Source organism: Suricata suricatta, chromosome 8 (genome assembly GCF_006229205.1).
Source record: "Suricata suricatta isolate VVHF042 chromosome 8, meerkat_22Aug2017_6uvM2_HiC, whole genome shotgun sequence".
NCBI lineage: Eukaryota > Metazoa > Chordata > Mammalia > Carnivora > Herpestidae > Suricata > Suricata suricatta.
The window spans coordinates 106,608,587-106,632,778 of record NC_043707.1 but is presented as its reverse complement, the minus strand read 5'-3'; the positions used below and the strand labels follow the sequence as shown (position 1 = coordinate 106,632,778).

Below are 24,192 nucleotides of genomic sequence, written 5' to 3'. Positions count from 1 at the left end.
GGAGGGTCAGAGAGAGAGGGAGGCACAGAATCTGAAGCAGGCACCAGGCTCTGAGCTAGCTGTCAGCACAGAGCCCTATGCAGGGCTCAAACCCACAAACCATGAGATCATGACCTGAGCTGAAGTTGGATGCTCAACCAACTGAGCCACCCAAGAGCCCCTATAATGCTTTTTTAAAATAAAAAAGAGGTTTGAATATGTTCATCTGATACTGTGACTTTTCCTGCACACTCACACTTTAGAGACCACTGGTTCCTATAATCCCTAAATCTTCTGAAATGAATAGTAAAAAAATTTTGAGATTTTCCTTATTTTTCACTAGAATTCACATTTTTAACTTTTAAAGCAATATTTGTGAAAACAGTTATTTGACAATAGTTGGGGATTCTAAGAACCCAACAATTTAGATCACAGAATAATAGATGTCAAATAAGTAGATATTTATTCTTAGATGTATCCACTGTACTAGACATAATTTCTTAATCTATAGTCTACATGTGAAATTAAACATGCCTAATTGATACATCTGCATATTTTGATGTGTAAAATAGCAACAAAATATTAAAGGTTTTAACCCTAAAAAGAGATTACTTGTATCACATTTTAAAGGTTCTTACCTACTGCATACAGGTACTTTCTTGCCTTCTTCCGAGGCCGAACCTTAGATGTCTGCAGAAAACTACAAAATTTGTTCTCTTTGGAAGATTTGCACACCTCACAGTACTCTTTCAAAAGTGTTTGCAATGCAACACGAAGATTGAAATCAGATACTCCTAAAGCAAGTTTAACAAGGTAATGTTTCAATCAACTTTTAAATAATATTGAAAAAAACATGTTCCCATAAAGATAAACACAAATACCAAAAAATAAAAACTCATCATCAAGCAATGGTGCCTGTTTTCTACAATATACATTTCATTTTTCTCATTATTAATAAAGAATACACTTTCCTTACATCAAATATTGTTTTTAACAATATTCTTCATTATATCTAACTTGAAAACACATGCATGAGGATTTCCAAAGATGGCAAAGTGAAACAGGATCACAATTATACGACAAAATGGAAAAATAAAATAGCCCAATACTACATTTACAACTGAAGATATAAATATAAGATATAAGATTTAAAAAAGATATGAAATTATGTCATATACTTTAAAAAATGATAGTCAAAGCCGGAAACAAGATTCTAGTGGGATGAGGTCCATCTCCTAAAAAGACTTTGAGAATGATTGGGTAGATTGTTCCTACCCAAGGATCCTTAGCTGAGGTGAAGTGAGGATAAAAATCACCCTGTGTCCCACTTGGCAAGCTCTAAGATCTTGCCCCCTGAAAGGGCACTATTTTCTAATTTGCACAAAGGCACCAAATATGCCAGCATGGGACTATCTCCAAGCCTTGAAGCCCAGAAGCAATATTGAGGAAACAAGGTTAACTAAAGAAATCTTGAGAATTCTCACTAATACCTAATAATTTGGAAAGGCAGAATGAGCAGGTATGAAGCAGAACTGAGAAGTCAAAGAAAAAAGAACATTCTGAAATCCTTTGGGGGGCGCCTGGGTGGCTCAGTTGGTTAAGCCTCTGACTTCAGCTCAGGTCATCATCTTTTGAGCATTGGACAGCTGAGAGCCTGGAGCCTGCTTTGGATTCTGTGTCTCCCTCTCTGTTCTTCCCCCACTCACGTTCTGTCTGTCTCTCAAAATTGAATAAATGTTAAAAAAATAAAAAATTTCTGTAAAATTTAAAAAAAAATATTTTTATTTATCTGTGAGAGAGAGCAAGACAAGAGTACAAGCAGAGGAGGACAAAGAGAGAGGGAGACAGAATCCAAAGCAGGCCCCAGGCGCTGGGCTGTCAACACAGAGCCTGATGGGCTCAAACTCACAAACCACAAGAACATCACCTGAGCCGAAGTCAGACGCTTAACCAATTGAGCCACCCAGGTGTCCCCAAAAGAACTTCATTTTTTTTTTTTTTTTTTTTTTAAGTAGAGAGCGAGAGCAAGAGCGAGAGAGTTGAAAGAGAGAGAGAGAGAGAGAGAGAGAGAGAGAGAGAGAGAGAGAGAGAAAATCCCAACCAGGCTTTACACTCTCAGCGTGGAGCCTCATGCAGGGCTTGAACCCATGAACTGAGGGATCATGGCCTGAGCTGAAATGAAGGTCGGATACTGAACTGGCTGAGCCACCCACGCGCCCCTCCCTCTCTTTTTTAACTATTTATTTATTTTGAGAGAGAGAGAACAGGGAAAAGCTTTTGTCCTCATCCTAAATTCTCATACAATTCCACAAAAATGTGTCTGGGTAATTTCGCTCTTCTTATTTTAGCATTTAAATACAGTTTTCATTATATGTGGACTCCTTATTTGGGAATCATGTGCTCACTGAAATGCATTTGTAACCCAAATTAAAACTCATAGTGCTTTCCTAGTCATTTACAAACATGCCACAGAGTGGCAAAAAGTATGAATCACCTGACATGCATGTTTCCTGGTTGGACCTGAACAAGGTGATGCTTTGCCTCTTGTTTCAGCTCTCATACTATAAACAAGTGTCCTTTTCACAGTCTCTTTACTGCCATGCTTTTCACATTTTTGTGCTTTTCATTGATTGCATTGTTAAAAATGACCCCAAGGCGACTGTTGAAGTGCTGTCTAGTGCTCCTAATTGCAGGAACCCTGTGATGTGCCTTTTGGAATTAATACATGTATTAGATAGGTTTCATTCAGCCATGAGTTATGGTGCTATTGGCCATGAGTTCAACATTAATGAATCAAGTATATAAATTAAATAAGGTTCTTCTGATCAAAACACATAAAACAAGGCAAAAATATTGTGACCAGGGTAAGAACTTACCCAGTATTTGCCCTAGGAACAATGTTTCAGTATTTGCCAATTCAACGTTTGTAGCAACTTTATAGAGCATAATGACTGTGAATAATGAGAACTGATTGAGTAATGTATGTGCATTAATAAAAGATAACATTCAGGAAAACCTACAAAATTCTGTTTACACTATTAACAGAGTGGAAAAAAATTTTAAATCTGCATTAAATCTACATTTTTTAAGTTTGTTTATTTATTTATTTTGAGAGAGCACAAATGGGGAGAGGCAGAGAGGGAGAGAGAGAGAATCCCAAGCAGGCTCCTCTGCACTGTCAGTGGGTAGCTCAATGCAGGGCTCAAACTCACGAACCGTGAGATCATGTCCTGAGCTGAAATTAAGAGTCACAGGCCTCACCAACTGAGCCACCCAGGGACCCCCATATTGAATACAATTTTTTCACAGAATTACACCTTTAATGCAAAAGCTGTATTTAATTCATAAGAAGCTCATTTGTAACTCAGTCACATGCTAAAGTTTCAGTGTATAATAAGACTAAGAGCTTCAAATCTTGAAACCAGGTCTAAGATAGTTTTTAAAAATAAATTTAGGGTGCCTAGGTGGCTCAGATCACGGTTTTTGAGTTTGAGCCCCACATTAGACTCTCCACTCTCAGTGCTGAGTCACCTTCGAATCCTCTGTCTCCTTCTCTACCCCTCTCCTGCTCACAGTCTTTCAAAAATAAACAAACACTTAAAAATAAATAAATAAATTTAAGTATGGGGTGCCTGGCTAGCTCATCAGTGGGGCAGGTAACTCTTAATCTTAGGGTTGTGGGCTCAAGCCCCACATTGGGTATAGAGAGTACTTAAAAATAAAATTTTAATTAATGAATTAATTTAAATACATATTATCATTTTTCTAACACACTTAAAACTATTTTATACTATGATGAAAAGTATTTTCAAAGTTTCGTACCTAAAGACAATTCAATTCTAATATCATTAGAAGCTATGATATTGTATCAGTATAAAATTCATTTTTATTATTTTTTAAAATGTTTATTTATTTATTTATTTATTAATGTTTTTATTTTTGAGAGACAGAGAGAGACAGCGCGAGCAGGGCAGGGTCAGAGAGAGGAGACACAGAATCTGAAGCAGGCTCCAGGCTCTGAGCTTTCTGTCAGCACAGAGCCTGACGTGGAGCTCGAACCCATGAACCGTGAGATCATGACCTGAGCCAAAGCTGGACGCTTAACTGACTGAGCCACCCAGGCGCCCCAAATGTTTATTTATTTACTTAGAGAGAGAGAACACAGGCAGGAGAGAGGCAGAGAGAGGGAGAGAGAATCCCAGGAAGGTTCCACAGGGAGCCCAACTCGGGGCTCAATTCCACAAACCATAAGATCATGGCCTGAACCAAAATCAAGAGTTGGATGATTAACCAACTGAGTCACCTAGGAGCGAATATAAAATTAATTTTATAATGAGAAGACTTATAAGATTTATTGTTTGTGTTTTGTTTTTAGCATATGCATTTTCCCCAAATGTCAGGTTTTGCTGTATTTATCTTACACTGAAATATAATCAGTATTACCAAAAACAGCAGTGGTATTTTAGCTTTGTCACTAATTTTACCTTAGTATTTAAAATCAAGAAAGGTATGTAAGGATTTGATTAAAATAATGGCTAGAAATACTGAAATACCACTATCTACAAAACACAAAAGTTGTATCTTGCATATAGTAATCATTCAATAAATGTCTGTTGTTGAACTGAAAAATGAAAACATTATCACATTTCAACAGAAAAAGCCACTGGATAATGACTCATTTGACAAGCAACAAAAAAGTTACCTTCAATATACTTTAAAAGCCTCTGAGGAGGTAATAAAGGGAATCTAATTGGTTCTAGCACTTCCACCACATGCTTTCTTCTTTTTCCCAGATCCTTCAGAATCCATTGCATTGCAGCTAAGAAGACCTGATATTCATCCTCAATACTAAGCTCTTCACTTCGCAAAATTTTGATCAGTTGATCTTTTGTAAGTGCCAGGAACTCTTCCCCACTATGAACCTCCAAGAAATGAACATGAATGTAGTTTTCTGTGAATTCCAAAAGATCATGGCAGGCAATTTGCTCAGAGAACTGAAAGATCCCAATGCAGTTCAGCGGATCAATTTGTCCTTTCAGAAATTCACAGCAAAGATTAACAACTTCAGTCAACTGTAGCATGTCTGCTGCAACAATCAACTCCTGGACATTATTCACACCTATGTTCACTATACCTAGGGAAGCAGGGAGACAAATTAACCAAAAAAATAAAAACAAACATTTGACTTATGTTCAAAAAGCATTATTTAATATAATTTAATATATTAAATTCACTGTTAGTTTAGTGTTTGCAGAGTTGATAGACGCTAAGTAAAAGAGCAATTAGGTGCCTAGGTGGCTCAGTCGGTTAAGCATCTGACTTCAGCTCAGGTCATGATCTCATGGCACTTGGAGCCTGCTTCAGATTCTGTGTCTCCCTCTCTCTCTCAAAAATAAACCTTAAAAAATTTTTTTAAGTAATTTTTAAGAAAGCAACAAAGGATTTGTAGAAAGAACAGAAAACTAAAATGATGATAATTAACATTTATGGAACACTTACAATGGATAGACATGTTAAATGCTTTAGACATTCATTTAACTGTCACCACAACCCCATATAGTAGATATTATTTTTTCTTTTTCTATCAAGAAAAAGAATCAAAAAGTTTAAATAATTGGTCACCAAGTCACATGATCGAGTAATTGACAGGAGGGATTGACATCAAAATCCATGCTTTTAATATAAGGCTGTATGCATGTAACCTTTAGTAAGGCACTGGGGTGAGTAACACAAGGTCTCCATCTTCAATTATGATGTGCCATACAAATATTAATTTTTAATACTAGGTATAATCAGGAGTCTGTAACACATGTGAAGTTGCAAATACTTAACATTTAAGTAACTATGTATACCACTCTCTAGATGGCTTCACTTTCATATATTTACATGTGACTTTGAGAGGATACAAAATAGTCAATCATATTTAGAAAGGGGAAAATAAAACTGTAATTCTCCTACCTGATAAAGTCTCCATTACATCTTATACTTTCCCTTCATCCCCTTTATGATATTCACTCCATTAAACTATTTGTTTAAAGTTTGTATTCCCAATAAGATTTATAGTCTATTGGGGGAAGGCTTGTCCCTTCTATGCTCTCACTGCCTAGCACCCACTAGGTGCTCAAAAAATTTGTTTTAAGTAAATGAATGGCCAAAGAGATTATGATAAGAGAAGAATATGGCTTGTTGAATGCAAACAGGGATTTCTGAAGGTATAAGAAATGGAATCCACCATGGGAGTAAATGGTAGTGGCTACAGAAAAAAAGGAGGTAAGACTAGTTGAATGAAGTGAGAATTTACTACAAATTTGGACAAGATAAGATCATGGGTTGTGATCTATGAAGACTGAATGAGTGTTACTGGATAAAGCCAAGAGTTACTTGAGAGCAAGACAAAGAATGCCCTATAACTTAATAAGACTTTATAGCTTACAAAAGGCACTTTTACATTTATTAAAATTTATCTCACTTAACCTTCACATGAATTATGAAATGCTATCCCCACTTAACAACTAAGGAATATGAGGTTCTCACAAGCTCATTTCAAATCTGTAAGTACCTAACTGCACTATCTATTAAGCTCTGTGAAGGCAGAGGCTGTGCCTATCTGGTGTACTGTCATATCCCAAGTGCTTAGCTCACAAAAAGTATCCATGTGGGGCACCTGGCTGGCTCGGTTAGTAGAGCATGCCAACTCTTGATCTCGGGGGTTGTGAGTTGAAGTCCCACCTTGCGCATAGAGCTTACTCTTAAAAAAGTATTCATAAATATCTGTTGAAAGAATGAACAGTTGACTAAAGAAATGGAAATGCCTTGTATCACATAGCTAATTAGTGACAGAACTAGATCACAAACCCAGGTTATTTGATTTTAAGTGAAGTATATAAAAGTCTAATGTGAGAAATATGTTAAGATCTATTAAACTGGGAATGGTTAATAAAGAATGTATAGATAAATCCAAAGGAGAGATCAATAGAGTAACAGGTTTTGCTGTGTTCACATTCCCCTAAAAGGAAATGCTATTACAATGAAAGAACATGTTTTTTTTAAGAACAAGTTGTATCAAAGACTGCAAGGTGCCTGTCCAATAAATACTCAACATTCATTTTCTTTTCATCCTTTACTAACAGAACCTAGATTTTGTTGTGGGCGGTAATTGTGCCCTGCTGAAAATTACATTTCTTAGTCTCCGTTACAGATTAGGGATGAATTTCTTACGGTTTGACCAATGGGATACAGGCAGCAGTTACTGGGTAGGGCTCCCAGAAAAACTTAAAAAGAGCATAGACTTAGCTACCAGGCCCCTTTGCCTTTTCCCCTTCCTCCTTCCACTGGCTGGAGTTCAGTGACTATGAGATAGAAGTTACAAGCTATAAGCAGTGGAGCAAAATGTTGGGAAAATAATAGGACAATAGTGACAAGAAACCACTCAACTGGGGCGCCTGGGTGGCTCAGTCGGTTAAGCCTCCGGTTTCAGCTCAGGTCAGATCTCACGTTCGTGGGTTCGAGCCCCGCGTCAGGCTCTGTGCTGACAGCCAGCTCAGAGCCTGGAGCCTGCTTCCGGTTCTGTGTCTCCCTCTCTCTCTGACCCTCCCCGCTCATGCTCTGTCTCTCTCTGTATCAAACATAAATAAAACATTAAAAAAAAAAAAAAAAGAAACCACTCAACTATCCTTAGAATGCCTACTATGAATTCACTTTTGTGGAAAAATAAATTTCTATCTTGTTAAGCCACTTTACCTCTTCTACTAGTAGCCAAATGTTATTCCTAACTGTTATACCAATTTTAGCCTTAAATTTCAGTTTTCTAGAATGTTGTTTCTCACAAATATGCTCAATACTATTTATTTCTCTGGGTTTTACTACTTTTTATTTATTTGATGGAAGTGCTGATCATCAACAATATGACCATGGTACCAAGAACACTGTCTTTCAAGAAGCATCTCTTGTTGCTCTCCTTAAACAGAGGCAGAGCAGGTACTTTATAGCACTGCTCCTGTTTTTATGTAGTTCTTTAATTCCATCAGATTAATCTGTGTTAATTTATATTTTGCAAATAAAAGCAGTGGCGACATTTATGAAACAGTTTTCAGCTCACACAAATCAGTTAGAAAAGATAAAAACTCCCTCAATGCTAATTTTTACACTAGCCGATAGACAAGGCTACACTGCTTTTGGTAAATAAAAGATAGTCATTTTTATAATCTCCAATTTAAGAGTTATTTTCTGATATTTTCCAAAAAGCAATATGAAGGGGGAGAGGGAGGGGAAAAAGAGGTGGTGGTGATGGAGGAGGGCACTTGTGGGGAAGAGCACTGGGTGTTATATGGAAACCAATTTGACAATAAACTATTTTAAAAAAGCAATATGAAAGAACACAAAGAAATCACCTTTTGTCACTTTCCAGGTTTAAATACCATGTATTAGACAAATAATACTTGGGGCACCTGGGTAGCTCAGTTGGTTGAGCATCTGACTTCGGTCCAGGTCATGATCTCACTGTTCTGGAGTTCGAGCGCCACATTGGGCTCTGGGCTGACAGCTCGGAGCCTGGAGCCTGGAGCCTGTTTCAGATTCTGTCTCCCTCTTTGTCTCTGCCCCTCCCCCACTGGTGCTAGCACACAGTGCACTCTCTTTCTCTCAAAAATAAACATTAAAAAATTTTTAAATCAACAATACTTTTTAAATAAACAATATTTATCTGATCACATAATTATCTCCTGAAGGACTTTAGGAGAGCATGATAACCAAACACAGTCTCTATTTTCAAACATGTTTTCTAATTATGAGTAACGTATATTTACCACAGAAAAAAACCTTCAGGCAGAAAAGTATAAAAATGAAAATGACACATCTTCCCACACACATACACTGTATTAACACATTAGTGTATTCTTTTAAATCTTTGTCCTGTGTATATTTATGTTACCTATCATATAAAACTTACACTTCATAGATTTTGTGTGCATTTTTTAATGTCATTAAAATTCAAAAACATTTAAAAAATAAAAATTTTAATTAAAATATATACATGTTGATTATAAATCAGAAAAAAAAGAGAGAAAAACAAGGATTGTCCATATTCCATCATCCAAAGATAAACACTTGTCAACACTCTGGTCTTTTTCCTGTGCACAAATACAGATAATTTTTTTCTTTACAAAACTAGGGAAGTATTTATGCCCAATTTTTTTTCCATTTTATATATTGTAAACACTCCCACAATATAACTGAAAAATCTAAAAAGTATCCCATGATATATACATGTGCCATATTTTATATAATCATATAACCTGAGGGACAATTAGATTGTATTCAATTATATGTTATTATAAATAAAGTTACAATAAACATCCTGGTACATAAATATTTGCCTGCAGCACTAATTGATTCCTTATGGTTCCTAGAAAAGGAATACTGGGTCAAAAGATAGGAACTGATGATTGCATATTGCTAAATTACTTTCCATATAAATTGTATCAACTTATTTATATTCCCATTGCAATACCTGAGTGATTACACCATTCTTCATTCAAAGCTAAAGGCTTACTGGACATACCTGTATATATGAAATCTAGAAGTATTTGAAAGATTCCAGCATCAATTCCTAGAATTTGTACAACATCTTTTGAGGACTCTTTCATTCCTCCAGTGAACAAAGCTGCAAAGTAAGGGCTACTGGCAGCCAAAATGAGCCGATGAACTTTAAAAGTTTCCTTCCCAACTTGCAACTGCACATCACAGAAATGCTCTCCATTCCTCATTTTATTGATCTGAGCCAAGATGAGTTGTGCATGTTTATCTGATAAAAAAGGATTATCACCAGCCTTGGGACAGTCCTCATTAGCCATGATGATGACAGATTAATTGAAAGAACTGTTGCCCATAATCTGGTCCTACCCTGAAAAACAAAATAGACCAGACAACATATTTTGTGCTTAACATGTCTTCTATTCATACACGTATCAAACATTCGCTATGCTCAAGAAGCTTACAATCTATTTAGAGACATAAAACACACATGAAACAAATAAGGAGTAAACTATGTGGTACTTTCCTAACAGGGTTTCAAGAAGGGAGTAAGTAATGGGGCCTAAAATAATTGGAGGATGCTTTATAGAAGAAATGGGACCTAAAAGGAGTGCCTTGGTGGCTCAGTCGTTTAAGCATCCAACTTTGACTCAGGTCATGTTCTCTCTGTCTGTGGTTGAGTTCAAGCCCGGCATTGGGCTCCATGCTGTCTAGCTCAGAGCTGGACCCTGCTTCAGATTCTGTGTCTCCCTCTCTCTCTGCCCCTCCCCTGCTCATGCTCTGTCTCTCAATAATAAATAAATGTTTAAAAAAAATAGTACCTGAAAGATGAAGTTTAACATATGAGGAGAGGGCACAAAGGCAGAAGTTTTTGCACACTTTAGAGGAGGAACACACTCTAGCCAGAACAAATTTTCTTTTCCTCAAAAAAATTTTTTTAACATTTATTTATTTTTTGAGAGAGAGAGAGAGACAGAACATGAGCAGGGGAGGGGCAGAGAGAGAGGAGCACACAGAATCAGAAGCAGCCAGGCTCTGAGCTGCCAGCACAGAGCCTGACGCGGGGCTCGAACCCATGAACTGTGAGATCATGACCTGGGCCGAAGTCGGACACTCAACGGACTGAGTCACCCAGGCGTCCCCCAGACAAATTTTCAAAAACCAATTGTGGGAGTGTCTCAGTCAGTTGAGCAACTGACTTAGGCTTAGGTCATGATCTCAAGGTTCGTGGGGTTTGAACCCCACATCAGGCTCGTTGCTGTTGGCACCAAGCCCATTTTGGATCCTATGTTCACTTCCCTCTGCCCCTTCCCTGCTCATGCTGTCTCTCAAAAAATAAATAAAACATTAAAATGAAAAAAAAAAAAGAACAATGGTGATCAGGTCAACTGTTTACTTAACAATCCTTCAATTTACACACTTCTCTGAGCACACAAAGCTCTTCAAATCTCACCTCTACCTGTCCAGTCCTATTTCCCATACTCCTCTTTGAACTTAAGACTCTAACAAAACCTAACAATTTGCAGTTCTCTAAAAGTGTCTCTTTCAAGACATCCTTCTTCATTCACCTTTTCCTTTTGGATCTTCACTATAATTCAAGACTCGGTTCAAACATAATTTCCTGCAGAACTATCCTTGTTCCTCTTCTGGATTTGGTGCTCACCCTATTTTACAGCCTACATCACACTCTACCTTGACAGACACTACCACACTACCCCCTACAGAGACACATGTTCCCTGAAAGCTCCATGAAAGACAGTGCCGTAAAGACAGAGACTATCTTTCATAGCAGTAGCACCACTAACATATATTGTTTTAAATGTTTATGAAATGAAGGAGTACAATGAGAAATAACAATAGCTTAGGTTGTTTTTATTTAACTATGATAATTATTCTACACATTATGTCAATTGTAATTCTCATGACAATTAAGACGCCAGAAGAAAATATACTGTTACTTGAGGGGCGCCTGGGTGGCTGAGTCAGTTGGGCATCCAACTTCAGACCAGGTCATGATCTCACAGCTCCTGAGTTAAAGCCCTGGATCGGGCTCTGTGCTGACAGCTCAGAGTCTGTTGCCTGCTTCAGATTGTGTCTTCTCTCTCTGCTCCTCCCCTGCTCACACTCTGTCTCTCTCTTTCTCTCAAAAATAAATAAACATTAAAATAATAACAATAAAAATAAAAGATACTGTTATTTGAATTGAGAGACAAGGGGTTCGGTCACCTGGGTGGCTCAGACAGTTGACGTCCGACATTGGCTCAGGTCATGATCTCATGGCATGAGTTCAGGCCCAGAGTCAGGCTCTGTGCTGACAGCTCAAAGTATGGAGCCTGCTTCGGATTCTGTGTCTCCTTCTCTCTCTGCCTCTCCCCAGCTTGCTCTTTGTCTGTCTCTCTCTCCCAAAAAATAAATAAACATTTTTAAAAAAAGGTTTTTTTGAAGGGAGAAAGAAGGAAACGGAAAAGTTTCCAAAGAACACAGTGTGAGTATAACAATACTCAGTATTTGAATCCGAGTCTTTTTACTCTAAATCCTGGCCTTTTCCTACCATGTCACATGCATAGGAATTATCAGGCCAGGTTATAGAGAAAAGGCTTTGAAATCCAAGCACAGAAATGTAGACATGAGCCTTTATAGGCTCAAGAGTAAACATCAGAACCATTACGTGAACCTTCCAGGGGAGGAACTGAGATGTAGCAAAGTTCTTGAAAACAGCTTTACAGCTTCAACAATGAGAATCAAAAAAATAAATCCAACTTGCTTTTTGAATAAAGAAACCATGAGATTCAGTAATTTAAGACATTTGGAGATGAAGCACAGGGGAAATCTAAGATGACTAAGGTTTTGTAATTTAGGCATCAAAGGGAATTGGTAATGATAATTGGTAATGAGACTGACAGAAAGGTGTGGGTTGATGTTAGAAAAAAAGTGGGTAAGTTTATAGCATTCAGTCAAATTTATCAAACTAAAACTCACTAAGCTGATTATCATGATTATCTAGGAATTGAGAAATTTAATTAAGAGGTCCCAAGGCAGCTGCTAAAACTTCACATCAGCATTTACAGAATGTCAACATATTACATTTAGCTGGCATATAAAAGCAAACAGTTCATTTATCTCTACACAGAAATCTGACCTGCTGGTATTATTAAATATGACATGGCTGTTAGGCTTTTTTTCTGCTTTAGATTTCTTCCAGTCAGCGGATTTTGGGCCCCAGTGGCTTAATTACAAGGTATCTTCAAGGCATCAAGCACTACCACTGACCTAAAATGCTGCCTCCTGCTACAGAAAAAGAGTTCACTGAATATTCGGTAGCAGTTAGCAGAAATTCTGTCACCATGCTTCTTAGTAACTGCTAATACTACCCCATTACCAGTGAACTTCATTCCAAACGGTGGCACATGCCTGACCGTATTTCCAAAAGAAAAGAACATTAACTCAGGGAAACTGCATAGGGATGTAAGGGACGTACCTCAAGAGACCCAAACTTGAAAGGCAGATTATTAGGTGGAGATGCTCAGAAGTAAAGACGACCTATGTTTGGTGGCCGTGACTTCAATGCCGAGAGCATCGGGAAGCTCTTTCAGCAGAGTTTCAGAAAGAGCAAGCGTCAAAACAAAACAAAACAAAAACGAGGCTCTTTGTGCTTGAGTTGGGGACCTGGAGAGTCAGAGCTGCTGCGACACTACAAGCAGATAAACATTCGGTACTATCTAAAAGGTGGGGAAGGCTTCTCAGACTTATCTGGGGCTAGCCGACTGGCTAGGGGCCTGCGGATTCCCCGGTGGGGGCGGGGAAAGGAGGCTGGAGCGGAGCGGACCAGACTAAGCGAAAGGTGAAGGCGAAAACACTTCGACTATCAGAGGCCTGCCAGAGCGGCATAAGGAACAGGTTACAGAGGCTCCCCTCCTCAGGGTCCAAGAGCTGTGAGAGCCAAAGAGGCCAGTCCCAACCCCGTCATGGTCGCACCCGGACGCAGCCCCTTCTTACCGCCGCTTCCCCTTCCCGCCGGGCCCGCTCAGCCTCTGCGCGCGCAGTCGCTACCGGCGCCGCGCCGGCGCGGAGAGGGCGAGGGAAGCCTAGCAAGGCCGAAGAGGCGGAGGTGACTGGGAAGAGTGATCGCTGGAGGGCTGGAGGGGAGGCCAGGCCTTTCCAGTGCAGGCTCCCGCCGGTTCTGCGCGTGCGCAGTGTTCTTCCGTTCACGGGTGGCCTCGGCCCCAGAAACCACAGGGCTCTCTGGCTCAGGGCTGGTGCTGGATTCCCCGCGGGCGAACTGCCCTGCTGCAAGCCCAAGCTCCTGCCTGTTGACGCTGGTCCTCTCGACAGTTCCGTTCCACCGACGCTCTCTCCATTCTTGTGGCGTCCCAGACACCCAGCGAACCTCAGTGTTACGGAAGGACTGAGACAGCGTTCTCCGCCGCCCCGCGCTACTCTTTTTTTTTTTTTACAATTTTATTTTATATATTATATTTTATATTTATTTCCATTTTTTATGACTTTATTTTATTTTGAGAGAGACAGAGCGAGTGGGGGAGGGGCAGAGAGAGAGGGAGACACAGAATCTGAAGCAGGCTCCAGGCTCCAAGCTGTCAGCACAGAGCCTGACGCAGCGCTCGAACCCACGCAGCAGCAGCGTGAGATCATGACCCGAGCCGAAGTTGGGCACTTAACCGACTGAGCCACCCAGGTGCCCCCCCTCTTTTTTTTTTTTTGTTTTCAAAAATTGAGATAATTGATGCAATTGACATAACATCATGTTAGTTTCATGTGTACAATTTGATTCGATGTTTGTCTTCTCTTTTATTCCTTACCATTCACTCAAATCATTTTCTAAGTTTGCCTGAGTGAGCCCGGCATTGTATATGGATCCCTACTTTGAGAGAAGGAAAAATTCAAAACGTCTAGTTCTTTTTACGGTTGAACCCCACAGTATGTCTCAGTCGTGGCTTTCAAACGTTTTCACCCCAACCCACAGTGAACACAAACGTTGTTTCAAACCCAATAATACCACATGCGTATATATGACGCATATATGTGAAACAAAAATTTCACTGATCTATATACCTACCGACATCAATTCACTAAGTTCTGTTTTTGATTAATTACCCTCAAAATGATAAAAGGGACCCATTGTCACAAAAAAGTTGTCAAAGACTTAGAAATGAGCAAAAGACATTCGTTGGGTGCCCTTTTAGTGTAAGTGTAACAGATTCTGGAAGGATTCGAATACGTAGGGACCTCTGACTTTCTATTGGCTAAGCTATTTGCAAGAAAACGGATATTTAAAATGATTCTTGTTCACTCTGTAGAAAAGATAACACAAAAACATTGTTATATTGACCTATGGGATATTAAACCACTTTTGCCTCTCAGCAAATTCATTTCAACATTTCTGTATCTTAGCAAATTAATACATTGTTCCTGTAACATTTTACTGGCTCCCTAGTTAATTAATATGTATAATATTTTTGGCATGTGTTTATTTTATATTTATATGACAGTCATAATTTTACCTTTTGAAAATTATACTTTCAGCTCTACTAAAATTAATTTCCTAATTTACTGTTGGGTTGCACCCTGCAATCTGAAAACCAGTGTATATACTTTGAAAATTATACTTTCAGCTCTACTAAAATTAATTTCCTAATTTACTATTGGGTTGCACCCTGCAATCTGAAAACCAGTGTATATACCTGGGACTAGAATTGCTGGAACTTATGGCATGTCAAACATTAGAAAATACCTCTTTTCCAAACTCAACCAATTTACATTACCACCGGCAGCAAATGAGTTCCCTTCCTCCACTTCCTTGTTAACCCTTAGATGTTTAAATTTTGTATAACCTGGTAAGTGTAAAATGGTATTTTTACAAAACATATGTTTGTTATAATTTACATTACCTGATCATTTATAAGTTTAGGCAGTAAAAAGATGTTTGTAAGATGCTACAGACTGGGGTACCTGGGTGGCTCAGTGGGTTAAGCATCTGACTTTGGCTCAGTTCATGATTTCACAGTTCATGAGTTCGAGCCCTACATTGGGCTCTGTACTGACAGCTCAGAGCTTGGAGCCTATTTTGGATTCTATGTCTCCCCCTCTCTCTGGCCCTCCCCAGCAAGCACTCTCTCTCTCAAAACTAAACATAAAAAAAGAAGGAAAAAAAGGATGCTACAGACTGAATTGTGTCCTCCAAAATTCATGTTGAAACCCTAACTCCCACTCTGATGGTATTTGGAGATGGGGCCTTTGGGAGGTAATTAGGGTAAGATGAAGTCAGGAGAATGGGGACATCATGATGGGATTAGTGGTCTTACAAAAAGAAATACCAGAAAACTTGTTTCCTTCCCTGCCTCTTTCTTCCTCTTTCTCACTCCCTCTCTCTTCACTGCCCTCTCTCCCTTTGAATGCATTAAACCACAATGCATATGAAGAAGAGATCAAGTAAGCACATGAAGATGGTGGCTGCCTAAACCAAGAAAGAAGCCTCAAAATGAAACCTACCTTGTTGGCACCTTGATCTTAGACTTCAAAGCCTCCAGAACTGTGAGAAATTAATTTCTATTCTCTAAATAACCAAGTCTATGATATTTTGTTATGGCAGTCACATTAGAATAATATGTAAGTCAATATGTATTCTACGCAGTAGAATAATATGTAAGCCAATCAAGTTTCTATTTCCATAAAATGGCTATTCATGTCTTTTGTCCATTTTTCTATTGAAGTATGTTTTTTATTGATTTTTAGGAGGTTTTTGATTATAGGCACACTCATTTTATTATACTTCACTTTATTGCATTTCACAGGTACTGCATTTTTTACAAATGCAGAGTCTGTGGCAGCCCTCATCAGGCAATTCTATTGGCACCATTTATCCAACAGCATTTGCTCACTTTGTGTCTCTGTGTCATATTTTGGTAATTCACAATATTTCAAACTTTCTCATTATTATTATTGTTACATTTGTTATGGAGATCTATGATCAGTGATTATGACTCATTAAAAGTTCAGATCATGTTTAACATTTTATAGATGACAGTAAACATAATTTTTATATGCACTGGGAAAACAAATTCATTTGACTCATTACATATTCACTTTATCGTGGTCTCGCACTGAACCCACAATATCCCCAAGGTACGACTGTATATGTGTTGCCAATATTTTCTTCCTATTTGTGGTTTGTCTATATATTTCATTTCTTGTCTCTTTTGATGAATAAAAACTCATAATTTTACCAATTTATCAGTCTATTTATTTATGTTTTGCACTTCCAATGTGTTGTTTAAGAAATTCTTCTCCTTTCCAGTGTCGTAAGATGTTATTTTGAATTTTCTTCTAAAAGTGTTATAATAATTTTACTTTTTAAAAAAACTTTTTAACGTTTATTTATATTTGAGAGACGGAGAGACAGAACATGAGCAGGGGAAGGGCAGAGAGAGAAGAGACACAGAATTCAAAGCAGGCTCCAGGCTCTGTGGTGACAGCTTAGATCCCTATACAGGGCCTGAACTCATGAACCGCAAGATCATGACCTGAGCCGAAGTCGGCCACTAAACCAACTGAGCCACCCAGGCACCCCAGAGGGAGACAGAATCTGAAGCAGGCTACAGGCTCTGAGCTGTCAGCACAGAGCTGGATGCAGGGCTCAGACCCACAAACTGTGAGATCATGACCTGAGCCAAAGTCAGATGTTTAACTGACTGAGCCACCCAAGTGCCCCAATAATTTTATTTTTCACAGTTAAGTCATTAGGCATCAATTTTTTTAAGATTAAGATAGGTGTTCAATTCCTTTTTTGGTTTTTAATTTATATAAGCAATTATCACAACATTACTTATTGAATAGTTTATATTTTCCCACTGGTCTGCAATCCTAGGTCTCCCCTATATTACCTTTCCTTTTGGCCTGGGATCAATACTCTATTCAATTCCTGGGTCTACTCATCCATGCCCTACTGTATTAATTTCTATAGTTTTGTAATAACTCTGATAGGACAAGTTTCCACACCTGTTCTTCTTCAACAGTGTCTTGGCTGTTCCTAGGACTCTTGGTTCTTCCAAATGAATTTTAGAACAAGCCTGTCAAGTTTTACACACACATATACACTAGGTGAGGCTTCTATTAGAATTTCAATAAATCCATAGGACAATTTGGAGAGAATTAACATCTTTATAATATTGAGTATTCTTATCCATTAGCAAAATTAGATTTTAGAGATTTCAAAAGTTTTATAACTTTATCTGTGTCATACATCTTTATTGATTAATTTACTTTATTTATTTACTTTTATCTTTGTGTTATTGTAAATTATGTCTTTTAAAGAATTACATTTTAGGGATGCCTGGGTGGATCAGTCGGTTTAGCATCTGACTTCAGCTCAATTCATGATCTCATGGTTTGTAGGTTTGAGCCCCATGTCGGGCTCTCTGCTGACAGCTCAGAGCCTGGAGCCTGTTTCAGATTCTGTGTCTTCCTCTCTCTCTGACCTCCCCTGCTTGTGCTGTCTCTTTCTCTCTCAAAAATAAATAAAAACATTAAAAAAGTTAAAAGAAAAGAATTACATTTTATGTTTATTGGGTACAGAAACTAAATTCACTTCTGTACACTTTTTTTTTTTGACAGAGAGAGAGCGAGCGAGAGCGTGAGCTGGAGAAAGGGACAGAGAGAGAGAGAATCTTAAGCAGGCTCCACACTCAGCATGGAGTCTAACATAGGACTTGATCTCATGACTGAGATCATGATCTGAGCTGAAGTCAAGAGTCAGATGTTTAAGCAACTGAGCTACCCAGATGCCCCTCTGTCACTGATTTTATAGACAACAAGCTTAACTCCTTTATTAATTTTTAAAAAAATTATAGATTTGGAGTGCCTGGCTAGCTCAGTCAGTAGAACATGTGACTCTTGATCTTGGGGTCATGAGTTCAAGCCCCATATTGGGCATAGAGCTTACGTTAAAAAAATTGTAGATTTTTTTCTGTGTAAATAATCATAGCATTTGCACATTTTATAGTTCTGTTTCTTTTTTTACAAACATTATACCTTATATTTCTCTTTCTTATTTTATTTGGCTACCTAAAATTTTCAGTGTGAGGTTGATTGCAGAAACAGTATTGTATAGGAATTAACTAAATGCTTAAGTCTAAAATCTTGTCCTGCCATTCCTGTGACCTTGAGCAAGTTGTTTAACTTTTCTTGTAACTCAGATTTTTCAAGTTAAACTATGTTTAATTATTGCATGTTAGTTGTTATAAAGATTAAATTTGCTAACATATATAAAGGACCTAGACAGTATCTGTTAACTACTAGCACTTTTAAATTATTAATAAAACAAAAGTATTAATAATATCAAGAATCCTTCAACAGTTCTTGATTTTAAATAATATTTTACCATTAAATATAATGTTTACTGTACTTTTTTTTGTAGACGTCCTTTTATCAGGTTGAGGACGTTTCCTTCTAATCTATCTATAACTACTACTAGTATTAGGACCCCTACAATTAATAATAATGATGATAACACTTAACGCATTAATGATTTTTCTCATGTTAAGCCAATCTTCATTTCTGGTATGAACTACCCTTGATCCTCATTTGTGTATTATTAATTTGACATTGTTAGATTTGCTATGCTAACTCTTTGCTTAGAATATGTGCATCTGCATGTACCCCAATGTTCATAGCAGCACTGTCAACAATAGCCAAATCATGGAAAGAATCTCAATGTCCATCACCTGATGAATGGATCAAGAAGATGTGGTTTATATATACAATGGAGTATTACATGGCAATGAGAAAGAATGAAATCTGGCCATTTGTAGGAAAGTGGATGGACCTCGAGGGTGTCATGCTAAATGAAATAAGTCAGGCAGAGAAGGACAGATACCATATGTTTGCACTCATAGGTCTAACAGGAGAACAGGAGAAACCTAATGGAGGGCCAGGGGGAGGAGAAGAGGGAAAGAGAGTTGGGGAGAGAGAGGGACGCAAAACTTGAGAAACTATTGAATACTGAAAACGAACTGAGGATTGAAGGGGGAGGGAGGAAAAGAGGTGGTGGTGATGGAGGAGGGCACTTGTGGGGAAGAGCACTGGGTGTTGTATGGAAACCAATTTGACAATAAACTATTTAAAAAATAATATTAATAAGATAGAATGACCATATGATCCAGCAATTCCACTCTGGGTGTATATCCAAAGAAATTAAATAAATATGTTGAATAGAAAAAAAAAAAGAATATGTGCATCCGTATTCATGAATGAGTCTGATCTTTACTTTCCCTTTATTACACTATTCTTTTCTTTTTAAGTTTATTTGTTTATTTTGAGAGAGAGAGAGAGACAGAGACAGAGACAGAGAGACAGAGAGAATGAGCAGGGAGGGGCAGAGAAAGGGAGACAGAGGATCCAAAGTTGGCTCTGTGCTTAAAGCAGAGACCCTAACATGGGCTCCCTTCAGTCTTTTCTTTCTTTTAAAATCTAAGTATAAGACTATGAATTTTTCTCTAAGTAGTGTTTATAGTTTAAATATGAATAGTACCCCCTGGGATTTAGGCAACAAAGTAGCCCTTTTGATTATAGTTGGACCTGAGCTGAAGCGGAGCACTCAACCGTCTGAGCCACCTAAGCACCCCTACAGTTCTGAGTTTTGACAAATGTATTGTGTTAGTGCAGGTTATCCATAGAGCAGATACTAATATGAGATTAAACATGCAAAGATTTTGGGGGAGGGGCAACACTTATTGTAGAAATGAGGAGGGAACCAGGAAAGGCTGAGAGAACTATCTGATTCTCTTGATCCAGACTGCAAAATAGAAGGAGAAAAGGTTCCATTCCTTGAATGCTAGGAAGTCTAAAGAAAGATCAGCAGGCAAGGCCTTTGGGAGTCTTTGAGCAAAAGCTGACTTTCTGAGAAGCTTCACAATGGACCTGCCTTAATATTCTTGCATACCCAGTCATTATCTAGGACTAGACCATTGAAATATAGCATTGGTTCAAATAGGATGATGGATTTCTAGACCCAGCAGGTAATGCCCTTGGTCAGTTATGCTTCTTGTAGTTGAAAGACTGCAAAGCACATTCAGATGGCATTGGAAGTATAAAGTCATGTAACCTACCACAATCAAGACATAAATTATTTCCATTGCACCATAAAGTAACATAACTTTGAGTACTTTTTTTCTAACCACAATATTTTCATTATCTTCAAAGACCTTCTGCAATTTGCTTGATAAACTTTTGGGATCAATTGTCAGAGTCAATCTTAACAGCTTAATATATGGCTTCCATTAATAACCAAATTCATGGGGCACCTGGGTGGCTCAAGTCACCTTCTCACAGTTGGTGAGTTCAAGACCTGCATTGGGCTCTGTACTGACAACTTGGACGCTGAAGCCTCCTTCAGATTCTGTGTCTCCCTCCCTCTCTCTCTGTCCCTCCCTCCCTTCTCTCTCAAGAAATAAATAAACATTAAAATATTTTTTAATAGTGATTTCACCATGACCAAGGGAGAACTTTTCACTCCCAGTGGGCAGTTCAAGGATCAGAATCCCTGGGATACCTGGCTGGCTCTGTTGGTGGAGCATGCCACTCTTGATCTCAGGATAGCAAATTTAAGTCCCATGTTGGGCCTGGAGCTTACTTAAAAATAAATAACAAAACAAATAAAATTAAAAAATAAAAAGGGAAATGCAAGAGTGAGCCATTACCAGCTAACACCAGTCGCAGCTAGGGGATAGTTGTACCAACCTAGTAAAGAAGATCTGGGCAGGACAACAACATCTTCTATGCCCAACATTACATTCAGTTGTCACAAAGGTCTATCATCTATCAATTCTATTATCTTTTTTTAATGTTTTATTTATTTTTGAGAGAGAGACAGAGAGAAAGAGTGCAAGCAGGGAAGGAGCAGAGAGAGAGGGAAACATAGAATCTGAAGCAGGCTCCAGGCTCTGAGCTGTCAACCCAGAGCCAGACGTGAGTCTGGAACTCTTGAACCATGAGATCATGACTTACGCTGAAGTCCCACGTTTGACCAAGAGCGTCTACAAACACCCAACAACTAACATCACACTTGATAGTGAAAGACTGAATAATTTTCCCCTAAGATCAGGAACAAGATGAGGATACCTGGTCTCACCACTTTTATTCAATATTTTACTTGATGTTTAGCCAAGACAATTACAAAAGAAAAAGAAATAAAAAGCATTCAGATTCGATGAGAGTTTTAATTTTTTTAACGTTTATCTACTTAATTTTGAAAGGGAGAGAGCACACACTATTGAACAGGAGAAGGGCAGAGAGAGGAAGAGAGAATCCCAAGCAGGCTCTGAGTTGTCAGCACAGAGCCCCATGTGGGGCTTGAACTCATAAACCATGAGATCATGATCTGAGCTGAAACCAAGAGTTGGATGCTTAACCAACTGAGCCACCAGATGCCCCAAGAAATAAAAGTTTTAATGTGCAGTGATTTGATCTTGTGTAGAAAATTCTACAGAATACATACATACACACACAGAGAATTAATAATTGAATTCAGCAAGGTTGCAGATATATCAACACACAAAAATCAATTGTATTTTCATACACTACAAATGAACAATCTTAAACTAAAATTAAGAAAATAATTCCAGGGGCACATGGGTGGCTCAGTCAGTTGAGTGTCCAACTCTTGACTTTGGCTCAGGTCATGATCTCGAAGTCCATGGGTTCAGGCCCTGCATAGGGCTCTGCGCTGATGGTGTGAAGCCTGCTCGGATTTCTTTCTCCCTCTCTCTTTACCTCTCTCCCACTTGCTCTTTATCTCTCTTTCAAAAAATAAATAAAAATTAAAAAATTAAAAAAGAAGACAATTCCATTTACAATAGCATCAAAAATAATAAAATACTTAGGAATAAATTTAACAGATGAAGTATAAGAATTGTAACTAAAAATCCATAAAACATGGTAGAAGGAAATTGAAAGAGAGCTAAATAAATGAAAAGATATCCTGTGTTTGTGAATCAAAAACTTAATATTTTTAACATGACAACACTTCCTAAACTTAGATTCAGTGCAATCCCTATCAAAAACTCAGCTGGTTTTTTTGCAGAAATTGAGAAGCTGAGCCTAAATTCATATGGAATACAAGGGGCCCAGAATGGCCAAACCAATTCTTAAAAAGAAGTACAAAGTTGGAAGACTCTAGCATTCCAATTTCAGAACCGAATACAAAGTTACAATAATCAAGACAGCGTGATTCTAGCATAAGTTTAGACATATAGATAAAAGAATAGGATTGGGAATCCAGAAATGAACCTTCACTTCTATTGTCAATTGATTTTCAGCAGAGATGCTTAAATGATTCAAAGGGGAAAGAAGAGCCTTTTCAACAACTGGTGCTGGAGCAACTGAATATCTACACGCAAAAGAATGGAGGTGGGCCTCTCCCTCATCTCATAGAGAAAAATTATCTCAAAATAGATCAAAGACATAAATATAAGAGCCAAGCCATGACACTGTAGAAGAAAATGTAGGCATAAAGTTTTGTGACTTTGGGATACGTAATGGCTTCTTAGATACATACCAAAAGCACAAGTGACAAAAATATATAAAGTGGACTTCATCAAAAATAAAACTTTATGCTTCAAAGGACACAATTAAGAAAGTAAAAAGGCAAAAAAAAAAAGAAAGAAAGAAAAGAAAGTAAAAGGATGGGGCACCTAGGTGGCTCAGTCGGTTAAGCATCCGACTTTGGCTCAGGTCATGATCTCATGGCCCATGATTTCGAGCCCCACAAGTGGGGTCTATGCTGATGGCTCAGACCCTGGAGCCTGCTTTGGATTCTGTGTCTCCCTCTCTGTGCCCCTCCCCTGTTTGCACTCTATCTCTCTCTCAAAAATAAATAAACATGAAAAAAAGAAAAAAGGAAGTGAAAAGATAACCAAAGAATGCAAGATTTGGGCAAATCATACATCTGATAAGGGAATTGTATCCAGAATTATAAAGAACTCTTACAACTCAAAAATAAAAAGACAAATAACCCAATTCAAAAATAGGCAAAGGTCCACAATCATAAATCATATCAATGGTATATATCTTTAATATAAGGTGGCAGGGGTGCCTGGGTGGCTCAGTAGGTTAAGCGTCCAACTTCAGCTCAGGTCATAATCTTGCGGTTCGTGGGTTCGAGCCCCACATCAGGCTCTGTGCTGACAGCTAGCTCAGAGCCTGGAGCCTGCTTCCGGTTCTGTCTCCTTCTCTCTCTGCCCCTCCCCCTCTCATGCTCTGTCTCTCTCTGTATCAAAAATAAATAAAACATTTTAAAAAATTTAAAAAAAGAAAATCTGAAAAAAACTATGGCATTTAGTTAATAAATAATAGATAATATGTGAATATTGATTCATTAACAAATGTATCATACTAATAATGTAAGATGTTAATAATAGGGGAAATTAAGTAGATTTCTGGGTAGATGAGAACTCTGCTATTTTCTCAATTTTTGTATAACTCTAAATCAGTTTTAAAACTTTAAAAAGTGAAATCTGTTTTCTTTAATGAGCAAAGGATTTGATTTTACATTCCCACAATACTATATACAAATGGTCAATAAGCATGTGAAAAGATGCTCAACATCATTAGTCATTAGGAAAATGCAAGTCAAAACTACAATAAAATTGGGGCACCTGGGTGGCTCAAGTC

The 24,192-nt window shown here is 38.1% G+C and overlaps 1 protein-coding gene across 7 annotated transcripts in view; it reads right to left on the bottom strand.

Annotated features, from left to right (window-relative positions):
* The window catches only part of IPP (intracisternal A particle-promoted polypeptide), a 41,854-nt gene extending 28,085 nt beyond the window's left edge, over positions 1-13,769 (bottom strand). For 2 of the 7 annotated variants that reach the window (XM_029949148.1, XM_029949149.1), the window contains exons 1-4: positions 13,507-13,768; positions 9,539-9,880; positions 4,682-5,113; positions 618-773 (exon numbers count right to left, since the gene is read on the bottom strand). In XM_029949148.1, coding sequence (XP_029805008.1) covers positions 618-773; positions 4,682-5,113; positions 9,539-9,830 — 880 coding nt within the window. In that variant the 5' untranslated portion in view covers positions 9,831-9,880; positions 13,507-13,768. The other 5 variants (XM_029949147.1, XM_029949144.1, XM_029949146.1 and 2 more) reach the window with 5 other exon arrangements.
* Between the last annotated feature and the right edge of the window lie 10,423 nt (positions 13,770-24,192).